Genomic DNA, 24,509 nt, shown 5'->3' on the forward strand with positions numbered 1-24,509 from the left:
AATGATCTCAAATCCTTTTTAATAATCTTAAAAAAATATTTTAAGATTTAAAAGTAATAACTACCTTCAAGTTATATTTAATATGTTTGTCTAAATTATCTTTATTTTAATTGACTGAATATTTCAAAACACTTCGAGTTTAATCAAAGCTTACCTTTCATGTTGCTATTAATTGTACCACAATGTTATAATTATTGTTTGCTTTACTTCAGCAGCACTTGACGTGTATTTTAAATGCTATTACGTATTCCTGTAACTACTCTTTGTAAGACATTTCTTCTAGCCTTTCTAGAATTTTGAACCGAAATCATTCATCCTCAATGTTGAATCACGCTTTATGACAAACGTTTTAAAATTAACTTCAATTTCAAACAAAAATTTAACACATTTACAACAATTCACCGTTAAATTACTTCCACCCAATTCATTTATGGCCGTCGATTCGGTTCGGACCGGCCCAAAGTGCACCACCCACCTGCCCATCTCTCAGTCTCACGAGCCTCGGCAGTTCTCTCGGCTCACGAATCTCACGTGCTCACCGTGCCGAACCGCGCTTCAGCGAGAGATTTCTTTTATAAATATGTTGCGCTCAACGTTATCGAGCTTCAATAGATGGTGAGTGCCGTGCCGTTCCAGTAGTCGTCGTGCGTCGCGAGTGTTTGCTGTCCGTTTTTTTGGTTAGTCTCGTTCACCTGATTGTTTTGCACCATCCTTTTTCCTCAGTCCGCCGCGTGAGGACACGCTGGAAACGCCAAAACCGGGGCTTTGCACGCAAACACGGCAAGTCACGGGACCGTACCGTTTCGGTGGAGCTAAGAAACCAGGTGCTTACTACTACTGTCTGATAGTGATTCGGTTGTTCTTTTCTCTTAAATCATTGTTCGCTTCCTGGGGTTCGAATTTTCGACACATCAAAGCTGGTGCTACTGAGCGCGTGTGTGTGTGTGTATGTGTGATAAGTTGAAGGAAGGTAGTGAATCAGTCATTCGACAGTGTCGGACCGGCCAGTGCTGCCAGTGCCAGTGATATCGCTGTTTCGATTGCTGCTGAAAGCAAGTGACTCACACCGTACACCGGGCTGCTCCATCGACGAACGGGCGAGTTCGTCGCTTCGAGTGAAAGAAATCCTCCAGAGCACGTGTCTTGTAGTGTGAGTGTTTATCGAGGGTTATCTTTTCGAGTCACCAAAATGCAGTGCTACACGATCCAGGCAGGGTGAATGAGATGGAATGAAGTAGAGAGCAAAAGCAAGCAAGCAAGCATTGCACCAAACTGCCCCCGAACAGTGTGTGTGTGTGAGATCAACTGGAACCGGAACAGGCGGGAGGACAAATCGGCGCAAAGTTGGCAAATCTTGCCACTGTATTTCACAGCGGTTTGTCCGTAAAGCGTTTGGCGCGTGAATTCGTTGCGTTGCTGCATTGCACCATCGGCGCTGGCGGTGGCGATCGCGATCTGTCAAGTCAGGCCCCCGTCAGCCGCCTGGTGGAATCGTTCATGCGTGGCGACAAATTGTCACCCGGCACAAAAATGGGACGCATTTGGGTGCGTTCGGGGGAATACACGGGAAAGCAAGACAAACGGAGAGAGAGAGAGAGTTAAAGGGTGTGTTGCGAAGCGTTTTGCTCTATTACGTGTAAAAGCCACTGTCATTGCCAATAGCCAGAACAGTGGTGCAGTTGATGCCTGCGGGAAGCTTTGAAAACAGCGCCGACAAATTGATTCGATATGAAATTTGATATTTCGCGACGCTTTCTTGAGTGTTACGGAAGTCCGGCTCTCGTGGCGAGGCTCGTAGAGAGACATTTTTATGCTTAGCAACCCCGCAAAACTTACACACAAACCCCTTGTTTTACGGATTGATACACCGAGATTGCTTGGTGAAGTGACCGCAATCTGCAATCTGTACTGCACCTTCACCATGATAACCTCATTAGACAGTTCTATTCAAACAATCGTGGTGAGATAATATGTGCCTGAGCGTTGCTCGCTTATCAGGCACGAAGACTTGAGACAATACAGCCTACAGAGCCTTTTTTTCTCTTCTTAATGCAGGACGACCAATTCCAGCAAAACTTTTCAATAAATAAAAGAATCAGAACATAATAAAATCAATGTGAAACAACAACAGCCTAGCAGTGTATCTGCAGCTAAATGCCAACGAAACAACCCTCGCGTAAAAAAACTCCCAAAATATTCCCCCCTTGGTTACTATAGCGAGCAGCCCAAACATATTTGGATATAGAGTAAAAGGGTAAAAAAGGGAAAACAAAACGACATCAAACACGGAAGCATTCCCCTGTCTGCTCTTGTGACCGATACCTTAACTCGCACGATGCACCAAACAAACTTTCCCGGTTATCGACATTCAGCTGAGAGCATTTTTACGTTTTTTTTAAAACAAAAGCAACAAACAAAACAAAAATACACAACCTCGAACTGAGAATGCATTTCCCCCGCCAGCTGTGTAGATTGATTTGTTTTGATGCATTCTCTCGCCAACGCTCGTGGGACTTCGTGGGAACGTGGACCAACGGGTGGAGCGATAATAACAGAAAACGAGTACAATCTACTAACACGCTGCAGGTGCGAAAATGCGTAAACAAACCTGCGTTCGTTAATCTCATTAAACGACGCCAAACCATTCATCTGAGCGTAAAGGAAGGAAGCACACCGTGTAAAAAAGGGGAATTGTCCAGCTTGTTCCCGTCTTTAATCGATCGTGTGAGCGTTTACTATTTTTGGCTACTCGCCACAGCGTACATCGTACACCGATTCTCATCGATTTTGCACCAGTAATAAACACTTTGCACCAGTTGGTAATAGAGAGCGACGATCTGCTTTGCATGCCTTTGTCCGGTGCGACTTATCGAGCGCAAAACGTGACGGAGCGTGTGATTCTAGCCCCGGAGCGGTGCGATGTTTCCGCTCACGCAAGATCGCAAGCTCGATCGACGTGCCCGCGGGCCGCGCTTTTACCTTTTGCATGAGTAATCTCATTTACTCGTTATCCATCCCCACTACCCTCTCCCTCTCGCCCTTTCTGTGGCCAGAATCAAGCAGCTCATCTCACGCAGGCTTGTCCCGCCGTTTGTTGTTTCTTTTCTGTTCCCATCCACTGTCCCACTGTGTGCTTCGTTTAGTATTCCACCTGGGTGATGGGATGATTTGAATATTCACTCCATCGAGTGTGTGTGCCCTACGGTGCCCTTGGAGGTGCGTTAGACCCGCGCCCGCGGTCACTGAAGAAACGCTCACTCCTCACTTCCTTGAACCGAATTGCGCCGACCACGAATCTCGATAGGCATACCGTTTGTTTTTTGCTAATGATACGCTAAATATGGTTCACGACAACGGAGCGTGCTGGCCGTGACTGGAAAACTTGATCCTTTTCCGAGTGTGCCTTTTATGAAAGCGGTATCGGCCCCGGGTGCTTATCATGGTCAGTCTCGGGCGGGCAGGACGATGCTCTGCTGCGTTGCCTTCTTTCACAGCTTTACGCACCTTTTGGCGCAAGTAATCGTAAATTCTAAACGCAACTCTCCGTTGCTCTTACGCACAAATTGAAAGGTGGTCAACTCACCGACTCACCGACCTGCCGAACGTCCTTCACGCTTCCTGGCATGCCCTTACAGAGTCTAAGGTTTCGCAAATCGCCATCGCACCACCGCCACACGTGACGTCAAGCCGACTTGGAGCCGACCTCAAGACTCAAGAGGAACGGGTGCGAGAGCGTGCGCGGACGTGAAGATAATTTTTACACACCCAATCGGCGCACTAATTTATTCCATCCCGACTCGCCGTGCTGTGCGCTTTGTGTGCGCTCAGGCGATGGATCATCTTCCGATGGTAGCGCAAAACAGCAAAAAAAAAACCAGCCCTGTACTGCAACTGTTTGCACACAGGCTAAAGTGACAAGTGGAGGCCATTCTCGCTGTGTTTTGTACTGTTGCTCCAAGCGGCTAATTGTGCCGCGCGTCGTGTCTTTGTCTCGACATTACTTTGCATACGATCGATGAGATATCCACTGTCCACACTCCAATAAAAAGGGAGTCCCCACTCCACTGGCAGTGCGTTATGCAAATCAGCTCATTACCTTATGGTGAGATTTTGTTTTCTTTTTCCGCACTCCGGTTTTGGGAGAGGTGGTCAGCGTCTGGTCGTTGACGCGCCGTGAGTGGTTCGAAAGGGTCTTTCACCATCCATCACGCTTATGGTCTTGGTTTCAACACACATACACACACACCAGTTCTGATCTGCATACAAACTGCGCGGTACGCAGTCTCGAAGTGCTCAGGGTAAATGGAAACCTTTCCTCAGAATCAGCAGAACTGCTGAATTCCCTATTTTCATAAACTTGTAGCTTATGTTACATCAAAACAGTTCGGGGCACACCTTTTCAAATGGATGTCTTCCCCATGCTCTATTGCCACTCAGCCAAAGGGGCAACTGTTTGCATAGTTGCGATACTAACCCACCAGACCAGACCTTAGAATAGATTAGATAGCGGGCATACCTGTCCCGTGTTTCGTGTAGGTGAGGCGGTTCCAATTTCGCAAGCCTCACACATTCCCGAGCTGGCGTAGCTGATAAGATAGCCAACCGACTGCCCCTTCAGAGTGAGTGTGTGAGTGCAGTGTAACTGGAGTCGAAAAGGCAAAAATAAAACCCGTATCACCACCATACTCGCTCCGGTAACTAATCTCCCCAATTGGAGAAGGTTAACCGTTATTTGGGGAGCACTTTTGGTTACCTCGAAAAAATCCAGACCATCCACAACACAACCTGTGCAGTGACCGCGATGATCGGGTTTAGCTTTTTCTTTTATCTGATCGGCTGCAGTCAACCGAATGAATGTCGATGTCAACTTCCACCCGGTGGTGGTGGTGGTGGTGGTACAAGAGCGGAAGAAAAACCTTGACCACCCCGCGGATCGCGGGGAGAGAACGGAGCGGTTGGTCTCACATGGTTGGCCTCTCGTGCCCGCGTGGAGGTTGTACCTGGCTGCTGATAGTGCATCGCTGATCTAATCCAAACAAAACAACAGCCCGTTTGGCGGGATGTTTTGTTTCTGTCCGCGCGCGCACACACACACTCCACCAGTCTGCAACTGCACGAAATGATCCAGCAATGGTCGCAGCAGCGGAAGCGTTTAATCGGGATCGGAAATTTTCCGTACAATTTTCCCCACAATTTCCCGACATTTAGAGGAATTTGTATGAAAACGAGGGAGGTTATTTTTCTTCTCTGGAGCGTCAGCGCAAAAACAGAAAAACCCCCAACGAACATCACCGGCGGTCATGGTTGGAGGCAATTAGAGTTGACGATGACTGCTCCCGTTTAAATTGCCTTCCCAGTGTGTGTGTTTGTGTAATGCTTGTGGCCTTCACTATACGTGTGCTGGACACCGGCGTGTGATGATTGTGCTGCTAAAATATTCCAATTTTTACCACACGGGCGCGGCGGAGTGTTCGATGAGGGTGAACAAGTTGGGGAGAGCATTCTATCCCCGAACGAACGAGCGGCCGAGGAACGAGGTTTACCTTGCGTGGTGTAATATATTTGCCCAGTCGTTCGTCGTCCCTACCCACAGTTCGATCTACAATGTAGTGTTTGACATTTGTTGGCGAAAATTTGTCCGACGATCAATGTTTTCGTTCGAACTGGAGACTTCGTTTTGCTGCATTTCCTTCTAATTACATTGTCACAGCGCGGCAGTCATTGGGTGGGATTTCCACCCAATTTCATCCACCTTCACGCACGCTGCACTTCACGGTCGCACGCAAACGAAAAGAGCTTCTGATCCACACACTCCTGTCCACTCACTCACACTCGCGCCATCTTATCGTTACAGAATCTAGATGTTGGACTAAAGCGGAGCCTCCCCCGTTTGCGCTCGAGATCGAGATTACAACCATATTGCAATTAGCGCTCGACGAGCGCAAGTGCGCGAACCCGCCGCAAACAGCTGCCCCCGCACTCTACCACCACTACCCGCGGCAACGGAACGACGCCACGATGCTACGCAATCACGCACACTGGATACGGGCGCTGGCGATCGTGCTGGTGGGTGCATGTGCAGCCGGCACTGCATCGCCCGTCTCGACCACACCACAGGCTGAGGTAAGTCACCCTTTGAGGCAGGATGAAAGTAGGTGAAAATGTCGTCTTGAATTTTTTGGGAAGCAGATTATTCGGGCTTGGAAGCTGGCTAACGAATGCTAACGATCTCAATCTGCACCAACCGCCGCAAGACGGCGCAAGAACGCACCGAGTTCGTTTTAATTAAGCTCAATTCAAACGTTGAATAACCGCAGGGAGCTCTCATTTAAATTCCTTCACCCAAATGGCCCACTCACCCGACGCTGGAGCAATCTGTCTGGAAAGTGCACCTTCCCGGGAGAGGGTTATCTTCCACATCAACGCGAATGCTAACGCACTGTCCCGGGTGCAACTTTGCGTAGGCACACGCTGGGCAACAACTGCAACTCCTAATCTAGCTGTCAGTTGACCGTCACCAGCGGGCCAAAGCGGTGATCGGCTGCGCGAAAGGCATCGCCACAAGGTCAAGGGTTGGGGCCAGCAAGCGTACTGTCACCGGTGTCCGCTTGCAAAACTAGTTTGTTATCGCCAGGGGTTTGCTAGAGCTTTGCAAAAACGGCTCGATCGGAAGTGTAAATGAGTTGCCAGCGCTAGATGATGACTGGACGGGTGTGGAATAATGCTTTTTTTTGCTCTTGTTGCGACCGCTTCTCATACGCGCATCATAGCTGGGATGTTTCAGCCAACGGCTATGAACTGACAACGGCCACCCAGCCGTGTAATCTATTTTTAATGTCCTCCGGCACGAACATTTGTCCAGCTGGTGGCTTTGTTTTGGGGCTTTTTTGTACTCCCCATTTGAATTGTTCCTTTTTTCGTGAGCGTGATCGTTGGTACAGTTGGCTGTCGGGTTAGTGTCAGAGTGTTGTTAGCTTAACTCCAATCGTTTGTTCACCTGTGTGTACAGAGTGGGTGTTGATGCCATCGATACCTGTCGATTGAATGAATATTGACATCAAATTAGATCATTAGACATTCGGTGGTGCGTGTGAATTAATAGATCTTTACCATTATGTATTGAGCGGCATCATTTACTCATCGCGAGTAAATGATTCACACTCCTAAGAGAAATGGTATTAGTCACTTAGGGTTCATTGCTTTCTTTGCTTTTCAATTGTCCTCCAAAGAAGTGGCGTTTGCCATTCAACAAGTGACATTTGTATTCTTTCGATGAATGGTTCCGTTGATTTCATTATCAATGCTTTATGATAGAAGAGTTTCGCTTTAAATGTGAGCCCAACCACAAGCTCATGCCAGCTATCAAACAACACTAAACTATGTAGTCTTGACTCACGCATAATGTGGCTAGAATATTAAATGCTCACCATTTCTTAGAACGGGGCCGGTTATGCAGCAACATCAAAAAACTATAAATATCATCATTATCATATCGTTGCAAAGCAATAAAACCTTTTCCAAGAACATGCTGGAGCCCAGTAACGACTGCTTACTTGCAAACCCGACAAGCCCGACGAGCTAAATCGACCCTAAGGTTACCCGATGGCCATCGCAGGCTCGGCTCATTTAAGTTCGCCACGTCGGCCATAAATCTTGCTGCAATTTGTCCACTTTTTTCTAATAATTTATGTCACGTACAGCCCCGGTGGAGACTCAGCTTCCCAGGTAATGTGTGCAGAAATTATACTCTCATTGCACAGCGCCGCATACGACGCACGGGGGGGCGGTAAATCTTTTCTGCTCGGGTGTCCTCACGGCAAATCACTGCTGCCAGTTTATGGAAAAGGACATTTGCCGTGAGGCCTCGCCTGTATGCAGTGCCAGTCGCGTGCCAAGGGAGGTCTTTCCAGAACGCGACATGTCCTTCCACCGTTTGGGGGAAGATGGACGCAAGGTTTAGGTTCCGCCTGCCGCACATTCGGCCCAACACTTTCTCTGGCTGAGTTGCCGTTTTTGAAGTTGAATTGGATTCTTTCGCAGCAAACGGCACCGAAGAATGTACCCACAGTAAACTATTTTTAAGGCTCTATGCATTGTTTCTAAAATAGCTTTACGTTGAGCTAAACGTGCCCGGCGAAATTCCACATTCCACATGCTTTAAGGTTTGAGTTATTATGAAGCAACTTCTTAGTAACCCGCTAGGGGGCGCATGTTACCATCCTCACGAAACCTTGTACTACACCCGATGGCCTACTATGATGAACCTTTCTCAAGGATAACTAGCCAGCCTGTAGTACAGCTCTGTAGGTCACATGGAGAGCTTTCTTCCAAACGGGCGTCAGACGTTAATTTCAGCCATTTTAGCACGTTTTCAAAATAGAAAGAAGCTCGCACGTTCTCGCTACAAACCCAGACGGAGCCTAAATTAACCTTTTCAGAGTTTCGTTTTTAAAAATAAGCCTCCCGCGCTAAGTCTAGCTACTGCTGGACAGTAGTAGCGATCTAGGAATAAATCGGATTCGCTAGCAAAAAGCAACCATCTTCAGGAATGGCACGAACGAGTCATAAATTAGCACCGGCAATTTCTCCTGCCTCCACTTTCTCAGAACTCGGCTGTACTCGGCGAACCTCCGAACGAGTTCCGGTTGAACTTTACGTTTTCGAATCGCACCTTGCATCGATTTTCAAGCTTTGGTCAGGGCGGGAGCCCGCTGAATGTCACCGCCCTACGAATGACTGTTCACCTCGCATTGCTTCGCTATAGTTCTCACCCTTTGCTTTCCCCTTTTTTGCTTTTCACTTCCCGTCGCGAGCAGGAACACGGCCTGGGGATCCAGCCCTAGGTCAACGCACCCACCTCAAACGGATCGTTTGTGTGTGTGTGTGTGTGTGTTTGTGAGTTTTTTCGGGGGTTAAAAGTGCCTTTACCGTTAATTATATTCCTTTCTTTCTTCTTGCTAGCTTTGTTTTTGTTATTCAAAATCCTCACCGTCCACGTGACGTCCAGTGTCCAGCCCGTTCAAGAACACGTCCTCATATCGACCCGTCGGTTAATGTTACTGTTACGTTTTTGTGTCCCTACGTTGCCCCGTTAAAAATGCTACCCGACGTTGCGTGACTTTTGGGGCCCAGGATATGTTTATGTTCCATTCGTCCACCTTCCCACGAAGTACGGTGTGGCGTCTCGCTGTGACTTTGGTGTTTTTGTCCAAGCCAGCACACACCTTCCGTTTCCCAGTATGTAAATCGGACATTTTCGATCGAACACAGTAACATGTAAAGGAAACAAGCCACGTGGTCGGTCGGTTCGGCTGCAGAGCTCCATTGACGTTAAAAAGTGAATCGACATTCCTTCAGCAGGCTTATTATTGCGCCTCAACTAACATGAATTATCAGAAAAAGCCAAAAATAACACACACACAAACACACACAGCACACACCTCGTCGAAACTTAATAATGCTAAGATTGAAAAAATATGTATGGTCCAATCAACTGCCACCCTCCAAAACTCGCAAACAGCGCTTTAGTGTAGCTGTGACGTCATGAAACGCTCCCGCACGGCGAGAGGCTTCTCCGATGAGTCACGCTCCGAAACCGGCTTGGTGCGCTTGCGTTTCGTTCGCAAGATAACTTCTTCGACGGTACGCCGTGACTTCGCCGCAACGGCACCGTTAATCGCCTCCTTCACCGGGGCCGGACGACGAGTGGACTTTCCTGGAAGCACGCGTTAGTAATCGTACCGCGTGGAGCAGAAGTAATAGACGAAGAAGAAGAAAAAAACAGTGTACATCTTCTACCGCGATGATCATGATGATGGTTCAAGCAGCAGTTTTTTTGGAGAGCAGTTTTGTTTTATTTGTTTTTCTTTTCCTGTTTGCTGCGATCTTGAACCAATTGAACTCTGAATCGGTTTTGGAATCGATTCCGATCATAAGTGATACTCATCCCGGTAAATTGGGCAACGCATCGTGAGGAAGCGTTTTAAAGGCACCCAAAAATATCTGAAAATTTCAAACAGTAATCTTGCTCTTTTTGTGAAACAATTGTTATGAGTCTTCTAGCTCGTTTTAATGCACAAAGCGTTGATCGGATCCGTATCATTGTGAGTAGCAAACGACATTCGATCAATTGAAGATCAACAGACAAAGCACACTATTACTCATCGTCAATCCATACGGAATCAATCCTAACAAATGTGGCTACCAACATCTGGCGACTTCTCGGGAAAGTTTAATCAACCCACGTCGTACACACCTCCCGCGGGGGTTCGACCATGACAAATCACACCAAAATGATTCAGCAGCTCGTTCGTAGAATAAAGGTACTATTTGACTCGCTGAACACTATTTCTCGGGTTGTAGGGCCATCTGTTAGGAAGTTCATGTAAGCGATCATGTTGCACCACGGGGAAATAGAGTCGAGAGAGAGAGAGAGAGACACACACAACCCGCGAGCGGACCTGCATTGTTGCCAGTCCAGTAAAGTTCAGCGTAGCGTTTATGGATTTGATCTTTAACTCGTCCATTCAATTAACGCTTAATGAATTGTTGCCCTAAACCCCACCCGTCCCATCCGCTGGCTGTCACGAAAGCCGTCACCCGATCCGGGCATCTCGCTAAATGCCCCATAAGCAGGTGATACAAACGAATCACCGTCGTCAGCGTGGGTTAAATGCACACACGCAAGCGGAACACACACTGCACTGCAACAAAGGTCAGTGCTGGCGTTATGCAATTAATTGCGGATTGCAATGTGACTTCTCTTCCGCACTGATCCGTACGCTGGTGCATTCCACCGATCCCAACAGTGTCATCCAAGCTCGAAGCGCGTGCTAAATTGCCTGCGGAATCGGCTAAACCTTTTGTCATTTCCTGGCACTCCATTGGAGGGAAGTTACTCATCCACAGGAAGTCGGCGCACAGGGAATGTCCCCGAAAGACCGAACCTACTCAACGGTACAATCACTTGCAGCGCCCAGCTCCTTCACTATCGAAACCAACCGGCACTATGTGTGTAGTGCTGCGAGTTGAAGGTTAGAGGCGACTTTCGTCATCGATAACAAACCGATAAGGATCCACCCTCGAGCTAGGGTGTGTGAGTGTGTTGCAATCCTCATCGAAGATACAGCGTCAAACTCCTACTCGCCGTGAGGCCATCTTCAAGGTTTTGGAAAGCATTCCAGCATGGCGTTGTTGTGGTCAATCATTGCGCCGTTCATTCTTTGACGCAGGCAACTCTGTTGGCCCAGTTTCGCCAGGGCGTGCGGGCGATAAGCAGCAGCAGCAGCAGCAGCACGAAAGGAATTGTTCATTCTATCCACGATGATCAAGAAGCTGTCGATCCACGAAGCCACCGGGGCACGTACACTGCAGCCAGACACGAGCTCGCCAAATCTTGACGCATTTGCTTCCTGATGCGATAGCGAAAAATCAAAGCTGACCGCCGTTAAAACCACCCCACCGGTTCTGATGCGCGGTTTGTGGGTACGATTTGCCTGTAATTGTAAAGCACTGCCACCAAACACACTGACTCACTCACACTGCCACATCGTTGACGAGTTCGTGCAAGTGGTGGTTGTAAATAATAATCTAACTACCCCTCGAACATGCATCATGGTGCTGCCAGTGATGAATGCGCTGTTGTAGTTCTTTTTTTTTTCTCTATACGAGGTTCTCGCTTCGCTAAGAGTGTAGCCTAATCGTGAGCAATCTTCGGTGATTATCGACTTAGAGGTTTGAAAGAAGGAGAGAGCGAGAGAGAGAGAGTGAACGATTGAATGAAAAAGATTACACGTACCGGTGGAAGATAGCGAAGCTTCGAACCAGGAACAAACACACAGATAAATCATAAAAAACAGCGTGTTTGTCACACACACATACGTCTTTCGCTTGCCTGATGAGTGCGGAAGGTAATGGGCGCTTTTTTTAATGTTGTTATTGAAGACATTAAATCAAACAAAAACTGAACGAAGAATGTATTCTAATTCTATTCAGGAGCAACCACTATGAACCCCTGGGGAACATTATCTGATTCCGTTTTCCTCACCCGACTGTCTAGTGCGGTGGCGCCATCAGCCACTTCTTCACCCTCTATCAACCTATTAGTCACACACACAACGGCGACCGTCGCGCGACAGTGAAAATCGATGGGGGAGGAGATGGTCAGCCATTAAGTCACCACCTGGTTCACGCTGCACCGCGAGAGTTGAATGAACTCACCCCGCCGTCATCCAGTTCTCGTGACACCTCGCGATGTCTTCCCCGTGGCTAACGATCGCCACCAAACGCTCGAGGTTCTTCCTGCCAAATCTTCCGTGATAGATGTCGCTCTTGTCGGAGCTGCCGTTTGTTACCTAAACCGGACGGCGCAAAGATCTCGTCTCTCCTTCCGCCCAGTCAGTTTCTCCACGCTGGCCAACGAAATTCCCATGCGCCACAATGCTCGTGGGTGCATTGTATCGCTCGCAGCATAATAATCGAATCGGCCTCGAGCAAACCTCCTAGCTTCCACCTTCTGCCGCGGTGTCCGAAATAAGTGTCACAATTCGGTTTCAGTGCGACCCACGATTGGCCTGTGCGCTAGAATCACATGCCAGCATAGGTCATTCAATCCGTTCCAACTTCCAATCCCCTCCCCGCCCTGTTCAGTGGCATTGTGGCAGTTCATTATTTGCACAGTCCACCACCACCGCCACGAACACCAACAGCCATTCGTCCTTCCTTCCTTTACATCGATCGAACGAACAACGGTGGCAGTGTCGTATCATGCGCACCACCTCCTTCCACCTCCACTTGGGAAGCTACACTCTGCCCTAATGGGTAGGGTGGGGGGAGGCTTTGCCGGTGGGTTTATGATTTTTCATTGCCATCGAACCCGCCCTCCCACTAGCTTGCATCCACTGTCTCTCTCTCTCTCGTTCTGTCTACAGTTCTTCCGCACCGTCCCGCAACAATGATGAGCTTTGATTTACTATTCATGCAGCCCGCGTCTGATACCGCGGGGTGGCGCCCTCACAGACACTCTCACCATTCCCTCTCAATGGTTGTGCATGTGGCCCGGTGCCCCCGGGATGGTATGTGCGCGATTAACTTGCCCCACTGCCGCGCGGAGTTCCGGGCTTGCCAGTGCTGGCAGTAGTAGTAGCAGCAGTAGTGGTAGCAATAGGAAGTGCGGACGCAAATCGGACACGCCTGAGATGCGCGATTAACCTTCCGCGTTGATGTGTTTATTGATTACAAATGAACTGGTCGGCGTTCGCATTCTGTTCCGACCGGTAGTGTTGGCTTTTACATTGCTCGCTGCACTGGTTGACAATTAAACAAATAAGTTATCATGCATTTTCTTACCGATGAGATGACATTTTGCTCCAATCGTTCTATCGTCTTTTGACCCTTTGTGCGAAATACCTCAAAACCGATATCATAAAGCGGCTTACCGTAGGGTTACAAGATCCACCGACAAAGCCCATGACTCAACGCAGAACAGTATTTACTACTCCCGGCAAGACAGCGTCCGAGCTCGTGACAACAATTACTTTGCATAGCACTGGCTGGCTTGTTTACTATTTAAAGCTTCACCATGCCACCGCAACGAGTGCCACCATAAAAGTGACGAAAATATCTTATCTCACCCACTGCATCCGCTTATTACTCACATCCTATCCCCCTTACTGGCAACCATGCGCATCTTCGCGTGGATCAGGCACGAGCGCATATCGCACGTCCCTTGCGGCGATAGTATGCAGCTTGTTCTCTATCCTTCCCGCTCGCTCCGTCCATCGCTCGCTCTTTGTGCACGCTTCCGTAATGTTCCGATGTAAGCGCACTGCACGTGCAAATGCAGTCCCACTTTACTTTTTAGGTCATTTAAATTTGCATGCAAAAATAAAAACAGATCATCAATCTCGAGCGGACATCGGCATCCCGCTCGGCACAGTAAACCCACAATCACAAGCTGTTGAAGGTTGTTGGTAGATTGTGTGAGCCTTTGAACGCTTCGGGTTCGAAAGCACTTGATAATCCAGGTCGTTTGCAGTGTGCTCCAATTCCTTATGCCTCAACAGTGCCTTCGATAAACAATATCCTCAAAATGTGTGTTATTTGAGCCGTGTGGGACAGTAAGCACAATCCAGCCTGAACGAGTCAAATATTAGCCGACGGCCGACGGTCCATTACGTCGCCACCTATTTCGGTTCCCGAGGGGGTGGGAACGTAATAATGCCGACATCCCCACGGCTCTCGATCGTGACTCTGCCTTAATGTATGTATAGCGCCGCCACAGGAGCGTCCGACTATTTATGACTTCCTCTCACTTCTGGAACTCGGCTCAGTAAACTCACTGCTCGATCGATACGAAAATTGCAAACCCCTTCGGCTGCCAACCTTGCTGCAGTCGCTGGCACGTGCCAGCTACCAATTTCTAATCGCTGATAACATCTTACATCACTGTGTTAAGCGTGGTGGCGCGGCAGTTTACGTGTACACGGCGTAGGGCGATTTCGTCCAAACGTACGGTGCTTCTTAATTACCATTTGATTCAATTGCTCGTTGATTTATTCACAACGTTCCGTGGCCTTTTAAAATAAACTCCTGTTGCCTCTGATACGATGACCCCTTAGCCGCTTATCTGGGCACTGTAGTCACCCAATCCCTAAATCCTTGAACGTTCACAGACGAAGGGCTCCACCCCGAAGAGTAGCGTCCACTGTGCAGTCATTGCGCCACGGGAAGGCCAGAAATAGAGGCATGGGAACGGACAGAAGCTACAAGTGATAGTGGAATGGTCGAAAGGTTAAATGGTTTTGATGCTTTGTTGAGATGGCATTTCAGAGCAGTCTTGTTTGATGTTCCGGAATTTCCGTTGAACTTTCAAGCACGAGTGGAGCGTTGATCAAGAATGCATGGCCTATCAGTGACCATACGTTTAAACACCAAACAGTACATTGGATTCTCCGGAAGGAATCTACAGTGTTATTGAATGCCGTGATACAGTTTTGTTACTTAATTTCAATTTTGCTACTCACAGCTGTTGGCGATCGCCAACAAGAAGATAACGTGATTTAAAACAAAAAACAAAACCACCTCATTTCATAAATCTTCCAACCGTGGCTTTTAAGCCCGTAATAAAGGTGCTTATCATCATCACCCTCACCAATAGGCAGGCTGAAAAAGATGGGATGCGAAAATAAACACGAGCGACACTCACTCAGCACCGTCAGCACGACGCCATTCATGGTTGTTTGTTGTTTGCTGGCAAAGTCCATGCTGGAATGTTCCGTCCCGGCGACTCCCCCGTCAACCCTCGAGTGCTCCTTAGAATTCTGGATTCATTTTGCAACGAAAGGGAACGAGGAAGAGTAGCAAAACAACAACAATAACACACACACAAAAACGGGCAGCGGGTTATTACAACCAATTACATCTCTGCTCTGTGCGCGCAAGTGTGTAGTGTCACGCTTCAGTTACAAGATTGGCTAATTAAGGCTCGGAACTCATCCCCATCGGAGACTGAAGAGGGTGAGGGTATGATGATGAGAATGGAATCATTATCGCGATTAGAGCGCCCACCAAAGCCCGCCCGCCGGGAATCAGCTGACAGCTGACAAATTGTATGCGATTCGATGCAAATTCGATGCCTTTCGAATGAACTGACGGAACCTACAAACCGCTTTGCCCTTCGGATTGGGAGGATCTTCTAAAGATCGGTAAGATGTAGGATTCGGTGCACGCGTTGATCGCAAATAAATATTGCACCTTGCGCTATGAAAAATGGCTTCTTGCGAGACGTCGCGGCCAGTGTCGAGGCGGCGGCATCGGACAGTTCGTGCGCGGAATGCTGTCGTCATAAATATTAATTGACGATCGATCAGATTGTGCATCCAGACACATACACACGATGCATGCCGGTGGCAGCGGACTTTCGGACGTCAAATGAAGAGCCACACGTTGTTGGTGCAACGTGTGCAGCAGTGTTAAGCTTTCGGGTAATTTTCTGCGCTCATATTTTGCCCATGCAAACAGCCACCTATTCTTGGCTTGCGGCACCTGTCTGGAATCGCTAATCTCGGCTGCCAGAATAATGACCTGTTTGAGTGGGGTTATACCGCTAGTACACCACGTGAGGATTGCTACGTACGCGATGAGATGAAGCTACGGGAGGAGAACCCGTACACTAGTCTTTAAGATGAACGTCTGCTGGGCAGTTGTGTTGCTGAGTTGTAGCCATGCATTTCCTGTCGGTCGTTTGTTTATCGCCCGTCAATGAACGTATCGTGTACAATCTGATACTAATAACAGATCAATCTCAATCTCTCTTTGTCACAGCTCTACCTCTCACAGTTTGGCTACCTAAGCCCGAAGTATCGGAACCCGACGAGCGGGAACCTGCTGGACCAGGACACCTGGGAGAAAGCCATCATGGAGTTCCAGAGCTTTGCCGGGCTGAATGTTACCGGCGAGCTGGACGGCGAAACGATGCAGCTCATGTCGCTGCCCCGGTGTGGAGTGAAGGATAAGGTTGGCTTCGGGTCCGATACCCGCTCGAAGCGCTACGCCCTGCAGGGCAGCCGCTGGAAGGTGAAGGATCTTACCTACCGGATATCCAAGTACCCGAGGCGGCTGGAACGGACGGCGGTGGATAAGGAGATCGCGAAAGCGTTCGGCGTGTGGAGCGAGTACACGGATTTGCGCTTTACGCCGAAGAAAACGGGCGCAGTTCATATCGACATTAGGTTCGAGGAGAACGAACACGGTGATGGCGATCCATTTGACGGACCGGGTGGCACTCTGGCCCACGCGTACTTCCCCGTGTACGGTGGTGATGCACACTTTGACGACGCCGAACAGTGGACGATTGATAAGCCACGCGGGACGAACCTGTTCCAGGTGGCAGCGCACGAGTTTGGCCACTCTCTGGGTCTGAGTCACTCGGACGTACGATCGGCACTGATGGCTCCGTTCTACCGTGGATATGATCCCGTGTTTCGGTTAGATTCCGACGATATTCAGGTAGGGCAATCAGGACAGGATCTTCCAGTTTGTTGGAATTTTATTTTCACACTCGGACTGCTTCTCCAAACAGGGCATTCAAACGCTGTACGGAACGAAGACGAGAAATCCAGGCGGTGGTGCCGGTGCTACCCCGACCCGAACGCCCCGACCGAAGACACCCACGGAGATGGACTCGGAGCTGTGCACCTCACCAAAGATCGACGCCATATTCAACACTGCCGACGGTAGCACCTACGCCTTCAAGGGCGATAAGTACTACAAGCTGACGGAGAATGCCGTCGCCGAGGGCTATCCGAAGAAAATCTCCGATGGTTGGCCAGGACTGCCCGGTAAAGGACCCATCTTTTTCCCAATTCTTCTTACATTCTTCTAACCAAACTTCTTCCCACCCCTCTCCGTCACTTTGCAGGCAACATCGATGCCGCGTTTACGTACAAAAATGGCAAGACTTACTTCTTCCAGGGCACCAAGTACTGGCGGTACCAGGGCCGCACGATCGACGGCGACTACCCGAAGGAGATCAGCGAAGGTTTCACCGGCGTGCCCGACCATCTCGATGCGGCGATGGTGTGGGGCGGTAACGGCAAGATCTACTTCTACAAGGGCAGCAAATTCTGGCGGTTCGATCCGCTGAAGCGGCCACCGGTCAAGTCGACCTACCCGAAGCCCATCTCGAACTGGGAGGGTGTGCCGAACAGTGTCGATGCCGCGCTACAGTACACCAACGGGTACACCTACTTCTTCAAGGACGACAAGTACTATCGGTTTAACGATAGAACGTTCACGGTAAGCGACTACCGCGTTTAGTATGCTTGGTCCGGCCCCAAAACCATTCAATGCCGGGCGTGCGTCGTGTGGAATCGCTAATCACACTCCAATCGTCACCACGATCCACGTCTTTCTTTCCTTGCAGGTTGACCAGTCCGACCCACCGTTCCCGCGCCCGACGGCCCACTGGTGGTACGGCTGCAAGAACACACCGTCGACCTTCAACACGCTAGGTAATGTACGATTGCAAAAATCCGACGAACATCCCTACGATATTGGAGATTTGGCTCAGGATGCCGGTAAGTGAAACCGACCAAACCTACCTGTACGCTCTACCTCTCCCTTTCTTCCTGCTCTTCCTATCCTTTTCCAACTTATACTCCCGTTGACAAGGCAAACCCAAGTCCCCAATCAGCGAGGTCACCATGATCGTACGGCTGTCAGATTTTTGACAGCTCGGCAAGGTCGTCGTACCCGATCAAGTCTGTCTCATCCTTTATACGCCCGTTTGCTCTTCCATTTGTATGTATGTGTTTGTATGTTTGTAATCGTTCGCAAGTCATCGGACTGTGCGCAGAATGCAAAGTAGCTTCGCCAGCTCCGTCCGTGCTCAGGGTCACGGTTGTGTTTTACATGTCTCCGCTTTCGGATCGGGGAGAACAGGTAGGGCATTCGCCCGGTGTAGTAAAGCTATTACTCAATAATACACTACATGTGTCGCCGTGTGTCCGTATGTTGTAGTGAAATTGTTCTCGGGTTGATCCAGGGGATTGATCCAGTAGTTGTCTCCCGCGCGCCGTAGTGTCGCCTTCGTCTTCGTCTAACGCCTTTTCTGTCCATTATCTTGTAGGTATCGATGAGCATCAACCGTTCAGTCGCAACTCTCTGTAATACTGTAGGGCCGGACGCTGGCTCCCCTTTTTCCTAGCAACTGCATCCCGCTCTTACTACTATCCGCTATCTTCTGTCCTGCTCTTGTTTGCTCTGTTGTGTTTTGTAGCGCCTTTCCTAGAGAGTCTTCCTCGCTAAGGTTTGTGTTTACTGCTCTGTATCTAATACACTTGCTATCATATCTTTCATATTGAATGCTTTCATCCCGGTGATCAGTTTCCTCAGTGCCTCCGTGGCTAGGGTGACAAGCAGAGCATGTCAAATAAAAACCGATCCATCGATAACCGTAACTGCTTCGTCAGACGTCAGCAAAAAACAGATCCCCTTCTAACGATTGGACGATGTTAATGTACTGTTACCTCCTCAATTTGCGTATAATGCGACTCTTTTATGTGATCTAACAACGAACCCCATTCTAACAGACGTCCCGGATCGCGCATCTCTTTTCGCTCTAATACGTATAAGATAAGCCATTTGTGACTAATCCAAATAACCCGAGTTCTTGGAAACTAAACCAGAACCAGATGTTCCATTGCCCTTCACGACAACCACCTCAACCTACTCTTGTACCGTGCCGTTCACAAGTCAAAAGCAAACCCCAGCTGCATCCGTGCCTGGACACTTGTCGTGTTGATCCTCCCTCCTCCACAAACTGTTACAGCTACAGCAGGTCGGTTTCACCGAAAAGCCACGTTGAACGACCGGAGGTGAATGGGGTACTGCAAACTACCCCATTGCCATTTCCGATCGTTACAACAACCGTACTATGTACGTACCCGATGGTGCATTCGTTGCCCGTCGGGGTGGAAGGTATCCAAATCCAAATCCTGTGTGATAGCCTTCTGATAGCACCGTAGCAGCACTCACGCACCTCGAGAGTGAAGTAGTTTGCTAGTAGTTTTGAAAAAATGATGCCTGAAACGTTTGCTGAAAACCCACTCACCGCCTAGCGTAGTAGTAGTAGTAGCCCCGCACCAGTGGTAGGCAGTGGTAGAAAGCACAGTAAAAAAATGATACACCTGTGGCGTGGCACGATACACATTGACATACACACAAACACACAAACACAAGCACTTTTGGGTTGATTTGCAAGCATGATTAGGTTTACTTTTCAACACTTTCCGTCTTACTTAACCGGAGCTGGGAGTTTCTTCTTTCGTTACTAATCCAAATAGTTACGCGAGGTGTTCAATGATGCATGAACTAACAAAATCGTCACATTAAATGGTGTTTCAGTTGGTCATAATGGTTCATAGAGGCTGATCAATAGTGCTTTTCTGTTTGGAAATGGTAGTCAAAATGAGCAAAATCCATTTTCTCCAAATTTTGATAGTCGTTGGGCGTTTGGAAGTTGGGCCGATTGGAATGTGAAATTACTAAAACCTCCACTCTACTCGAATGCTTTGGGATATTTTGCTCGATGCACCAATAGAAAGATGAGCAACAGTAGTCGCTACTTCGTAGTTCCCGCACCTTTGTAGTGTACAGTCTGCATCTCATAATTGTACGACTTTCGCCCTTCAGAAAGGATTGAAACGCTTGGCAAAAGAAAGCTCGAACAATCCATCGCATGAACACGATCACGGGAAGCCACCAAACACATCCCTGCACGATTGTCGCACAAAAAGGGCACGACAATGCAACTGCTGCACGAAAGTAGAACTTAGCTCTGCACCTGCACCGTACTGCACGAATCGTTTTATTGAGATTAGCAATGCATCCGTAGCGCACAACATGCTCATGTTCAACAGCTCACCTGATTAAACTACCAACACTGATTTGTTTTATTTTGTTTCTTCTTTTCTTTTTCTTACATGTTGTTGTTTTTTTTTCTTTCTTGCCTTGCAATTAATTGTAACAAACCAAAACCAAAACAAACAAACAAACAAACGCTACTATTATCCGTGCTGTCCTACCAACTCCGGACACACTCTTTTCTACCCACACGTGTACACGCGCAGCATGAGGATGAATGCCAGCCAGATGATGTATCCGACTGGAACAGCATCAGTGTGTCTGGTGTGTCCGTGTGCTCTTAACAAGCAGAGATGTGTTCGATCAGCAGATACACACCGCCAACCCGCCTGTTTATAGTTGTTAACAAGAAGCGCAAATTACGATACCCACAAAACATACAGTCCATAGAGCGCGTCCGTTTCATCCCCCTGCAAATTGGGGAATCGGTTTAGATTCTCCTGCTAGCCGCGGCCTACCAAATGTGCCAAACTTGTGCGTGCCGGCGTACCGCAAAGATCGTTTAAAGTCGCAAACAACCGGAAAAGGGATGTTTCGTTCCTCAAACCAGAGCTAAAAACAGATCCGATCGAGAGGTGATCGCACTTCAGTTGCGTTAGTACCGATTCGCTTAATATTGTTTTATTTCCTTCTTTCATTTGCTACGCATCACGTTTACACCACGCGCCGTGCTAGTTATGCTTACTTTTCCGTGTATCTTTTCCTTACAAACACTGTTTTTGCCATTTCTACCTTCTGCAATGACTTTACATACGACCGATCACGTACACGGCTGTTGCGAGCGCCGCTATTCACACGCCGTAGTGGAGCACCTTTGCCGTAAATGTGTGACCGTCAGTGTCGCATCTCATGAACCAACCGATGTGTGTTATCTTTTGTTATCTGTTCTTTTCGTCTGATTTTTTCTCTCCATCACCTTTCCCAACACAAACGCCCCTCACTCCCACAACGTAGCAGACACCGACGATCAGCCGGATCCGGACGGGTACAGCGGTAATGGAGCTTCCACGATCACCGGCACCAGTGTCAGTATTACAACAGCCCTCGCGGGTTTCTTGCTGGGAGCGTACCTTGTCAGCCGCTGCTAGTCCCATGCGTTGAGGTTAGCCGGGAAAATTGGAACGATCGCAATTGGAAATAGAATGGGAGGAATCAATTCAAAAAAGTTCGTTGCAACTGCCGCAGCATAACTCCAAGACAATCCCTATCGCGAAACTGCCACCAAGTGTGTGTGTGTCGGATGGACTAAACAGAACAAACAAATGGTCACACACAGAGAGGAGCTTACGAAAAGAAGAAGAAAAAAACATCAAACACCGAAATTGATCTCAATGGGTGAGCAGCATCAAACGGGCATGTGTGTACAGCAGGCAGAACAGACAACAGACTGCTTGTCTGGTTGGATTTCATCAGTAGCGTACAGCGGGGATAACCAGCGAAGAGTAGGGTCGTAGTGCCGGTCTTAAGATTTCCAATGTGTCCATCCAGTGAAGAATCGAACGAGTGATTAGCAACAAATTGAAGGTGCTTGAGACAGATAAATACATATGGAGAGAGAAAGAGAGAGAAAGAGAAAGAGAGAGAGAGAGGAGAAGGGAGAAAGAGAGAGATACAAAAGGCAAGTCACTAGCCATAGGTCTTTTTTGCTAGCTAATTGGTGTTAACTAATGAAACGAAAACTGGTTCAGCGCCAGTAGCCTGGTGCCTTTTAAAGTGTACTAGTACTAGAAACGGGAAAAGGCGGAACACGTATCAAATTGCAAACAGTAATACAAAGAAGAAACAAATCTGTACATATCATCACACCCACGGCAGGAACATAGGACCGCGATAGGTGGACACAGCAAGGGCTTGCACATTCCGATGCAGATCGAGTACGATCGTATTCGATCGGGTGCGCCAGCGACACTGGACTTCGTCGTCGACTGTCGACTGAGAGCGCGGTAACTAGTTGTAGAGTGCCAGAGACAGAGAGTGCAGGAACCAGGATATCAGTAGAAGAGGAAAACAAGCACGACCCTCCCCAGTTTACAGTGTAATGTTAAATAACGATACCATTTTATTGTACCATATACATATATATATTGTTGCCCGTTTTACAAACCTGCAGCCGCAGAGTAAACCAAGCACCAAGCAAGCAACTAGCAACAACAGAAGCAGAAGAAAAACCCTCTCCACCCCTTTTATCTTTACCCCTTCAAAGCCCGTCTTCGTCGGCATCGATCATAATCGATCGCACCAGGCCAGGCCAGAGAGTGGCGGCCCGCGGGAGGGTGTGCCGTGTGTGTTCGGTGACCATGCTGTACCAGCATTTTGTATATATTTATTACTTTATCGTACCGACGAGCGGACGGCGTTCAGATAGGAAGGCGAGAATCAAATAAAAAATAAAAAAATAAAAACACAGTCATGTTTTAACCAGAAGCTTGGCCATCCTTCCATTTCAAGATCGGGCTGTAGAGGAAAGAAAAATCGAATTAATGCTACCTTCTATTATTGCAATTTTTTTTTATTTACAACCGCTGTACTCCCACACCGGATCGGAAGTTTGCATATTAATTATCAATCGATGATTTGCATAAAAATCAGGTCACTGAATTGTTGCCGCTCTTGGGCTGTCAACTGCCCTGGGGGAGGCAGTCGAAGGGAAGGCAACGTCGTCTAGCGACGTCTCCGAACGGTGCATGATAAACTGTTTTGCATGCCAGATACTACGCTCCGTGTCACTGTGAACTTGGCAGAATGATTTGGCCGAGTGGGATGAGGGTGTGTACGGGTTATTGGTGGAAAATTAATGCCCAGCTTGACCTTTCCCTTGGCAGCCAGGTATCGGCTGGGCAGTGAGCAGGAAAATTAGCCCAGCTGAGCTGTTGTTCCGCAGTCGTGTGGAGGTTTGTCCATGGATGGGTGTGATAGTGCGATGTACTAACGAGGGATTGAGTTTTGGATAAAATAACTCGCGGATCGGAACACGAGGGAAACACAGCGCTGAAAAGTGTTCAGGTTTAACACTCACGACAAACAGAGCATCATCGAATAATTACTGAAAAGGTTTGTACAAATAGAACATGTTGTTAGTTATTTACGTTGTGTTTTCGTTTTTTCTATATAATCACTGAAGAATATGAACTGTCAAACATGAGAGGTAACTTCGATTTTTTTATTAATCAAACTGAAAGACATGTGGTATTCAATCTCTGTGGTAATTAACAAACATGATGGATACACATCAAATGTCGGGTCGTTCCGTAGTATAGTCGACCACTTGCACGACTCAACAACATGTCCGTCGTGGGTTCAAGCCTCGTTCAAGCGTTCAACGATCGTCTTCCGTATAAAAGACAGATTTATTCGGCTGCGTGGCATTTAATTCCGTATCGAAAGCCGTTTTAGGCTGGCAGGAAAACAAGCCTTCGGATGTGTTTACCTGCAAATGCTCGTATTTTCTGTTATAACCTATTCTAGAAACCTGTCGTTTCATGAGCTTTTCTGAGAACTTCTAAGCTTTTCACTGCTTGCATGCAACACTTGCAAACAACATGCAGTACATGTGGTGCTAGTACCCCTTTTTTCCAACAGGTAGCGTGTCAAAACTAATTTTACCAAAGCGGTTTGCTTTTAATAAAATGATGAAAAATGTATACATCGCCATTAATAAAACTTAATTTTAGAAAATGTATAGATATGTACACATGCGCTACGCGCTATGATACAGGTGCTGAGTAAGAAAACGGTCGCAAGCGAGCCATCGATGTTACTCCACGCGCGGAGTCAGGTTCAACGGGAACTCCACTGGAAGCAGGTTCCCACGACCAAGTGTGGTGTCGTATGTTCAGACGGACCGAGGCAGCATGATCATCATAAACGTGGACGACAACGTGACCGACAAACCTGGCAGCACCGAAAACACCAGCCTAGCTAAATAGTACCGAATCCAGAAGTTAGCTTTAGTCTTAGTTTAGCAGTTCGCAAATAAAGATCCCCAGTAATATTTTTTTTAAAACTTACTCCGGGCTATCGTAAACATAATTGTATTTATTTATTTGTTTATTTATTTATTACATAATTAGTCATCTGATAAATAA

The 24,509-nt window shown here is 48.0% G+C and overlaps 1 protein-coding gene across 10 annotated transcripts; it reads left to right on the forward strand.

Moving 5' to 3' along the window:
- The first annotated feature begins 589 nt into the window (after nucleotides 1-589).
- On the forward strand, nucleotides 590-22,848 carry LOC120947394 (matrix metalloproteinase-14). Of its 10 annotated transcripts, none has more exons than XM_049605950.1 (8): nucleotides 593-1,150; nucleotides 5,855-6,123; nucleotides 16,324-17,007; nucleotides 17,081-17,339; nucleotides 17,420-17,796; nucleotides 17,924-18,077; nucleotides 18,629-18,808; nucleotides 20,631-21,488. In XM_049605950.1, exons 2-7 carry the CDS (start codon nucleotides 6,019-6,021, stop codon nucleotides 18,667-18,669), a joined length of 1,620 nt encoding a protein of 539 aa, XP_049461907.1. In that variant the 5' UTR covers nucleotides 593-1,150; nucleotides 5,855-6,018; the 3' UTR covers nucleotides 18,670-18,808; nucleotides 20,631-21,488. The 10 variants fall into 10 exon arrangements, with proteins under 10 accessions (XP_040218621.2, XP_049461907.1, XP_049461909.1 ...); XM_049605952.1 differs by having other exon boundaries at nucleotides 21,382-21,472; XM_049605951.1 differs by having other exon boundaries at nucleotides 21,379-21,469.
- The last annotated feature ends 1,661 nt before the right edge of the window (nucleotides 22,849-24,509 follow it).

Source organism: Anopheles coluzzii, chromosome 2, assembly GCF_943734685.1.
Source record: "Anopheles coluzzii chromosome 2, AcolN3, whole genome shotgun sequence".
Taxonomy (NCBI): domain Eukaryota; kingdom Metazoa; phylum Arthropoda; class Insecta; order Diptera; family Culicidae; genus Anopheles; species Anopheles coluzzii.

Bases quoted from the DNA above. Each gene is read 5' to 3' on its own strand.
- LOC120947394 (XM_040362687.2), top strand. From the start codon at position 6,019: ATGCTACGCAATCACGCACACTGGATACGGGCGCTGGCGATCGTGCTG. The intron at 6,124-16,323 runs GTAAGTCACCCT...TCTTTGTCACAG, and splicing joins CGACCACACCACAGGCTGAG to CTCTACCTCTCACAGTTTGG. The intron at 17,340-17,419 runs GTAAAGGACCCA...GTCACTTTGCAG, and splicing joins TGGTTGGCCAGGACTGCCCG to GCAACATCGATGCCGCGTTT.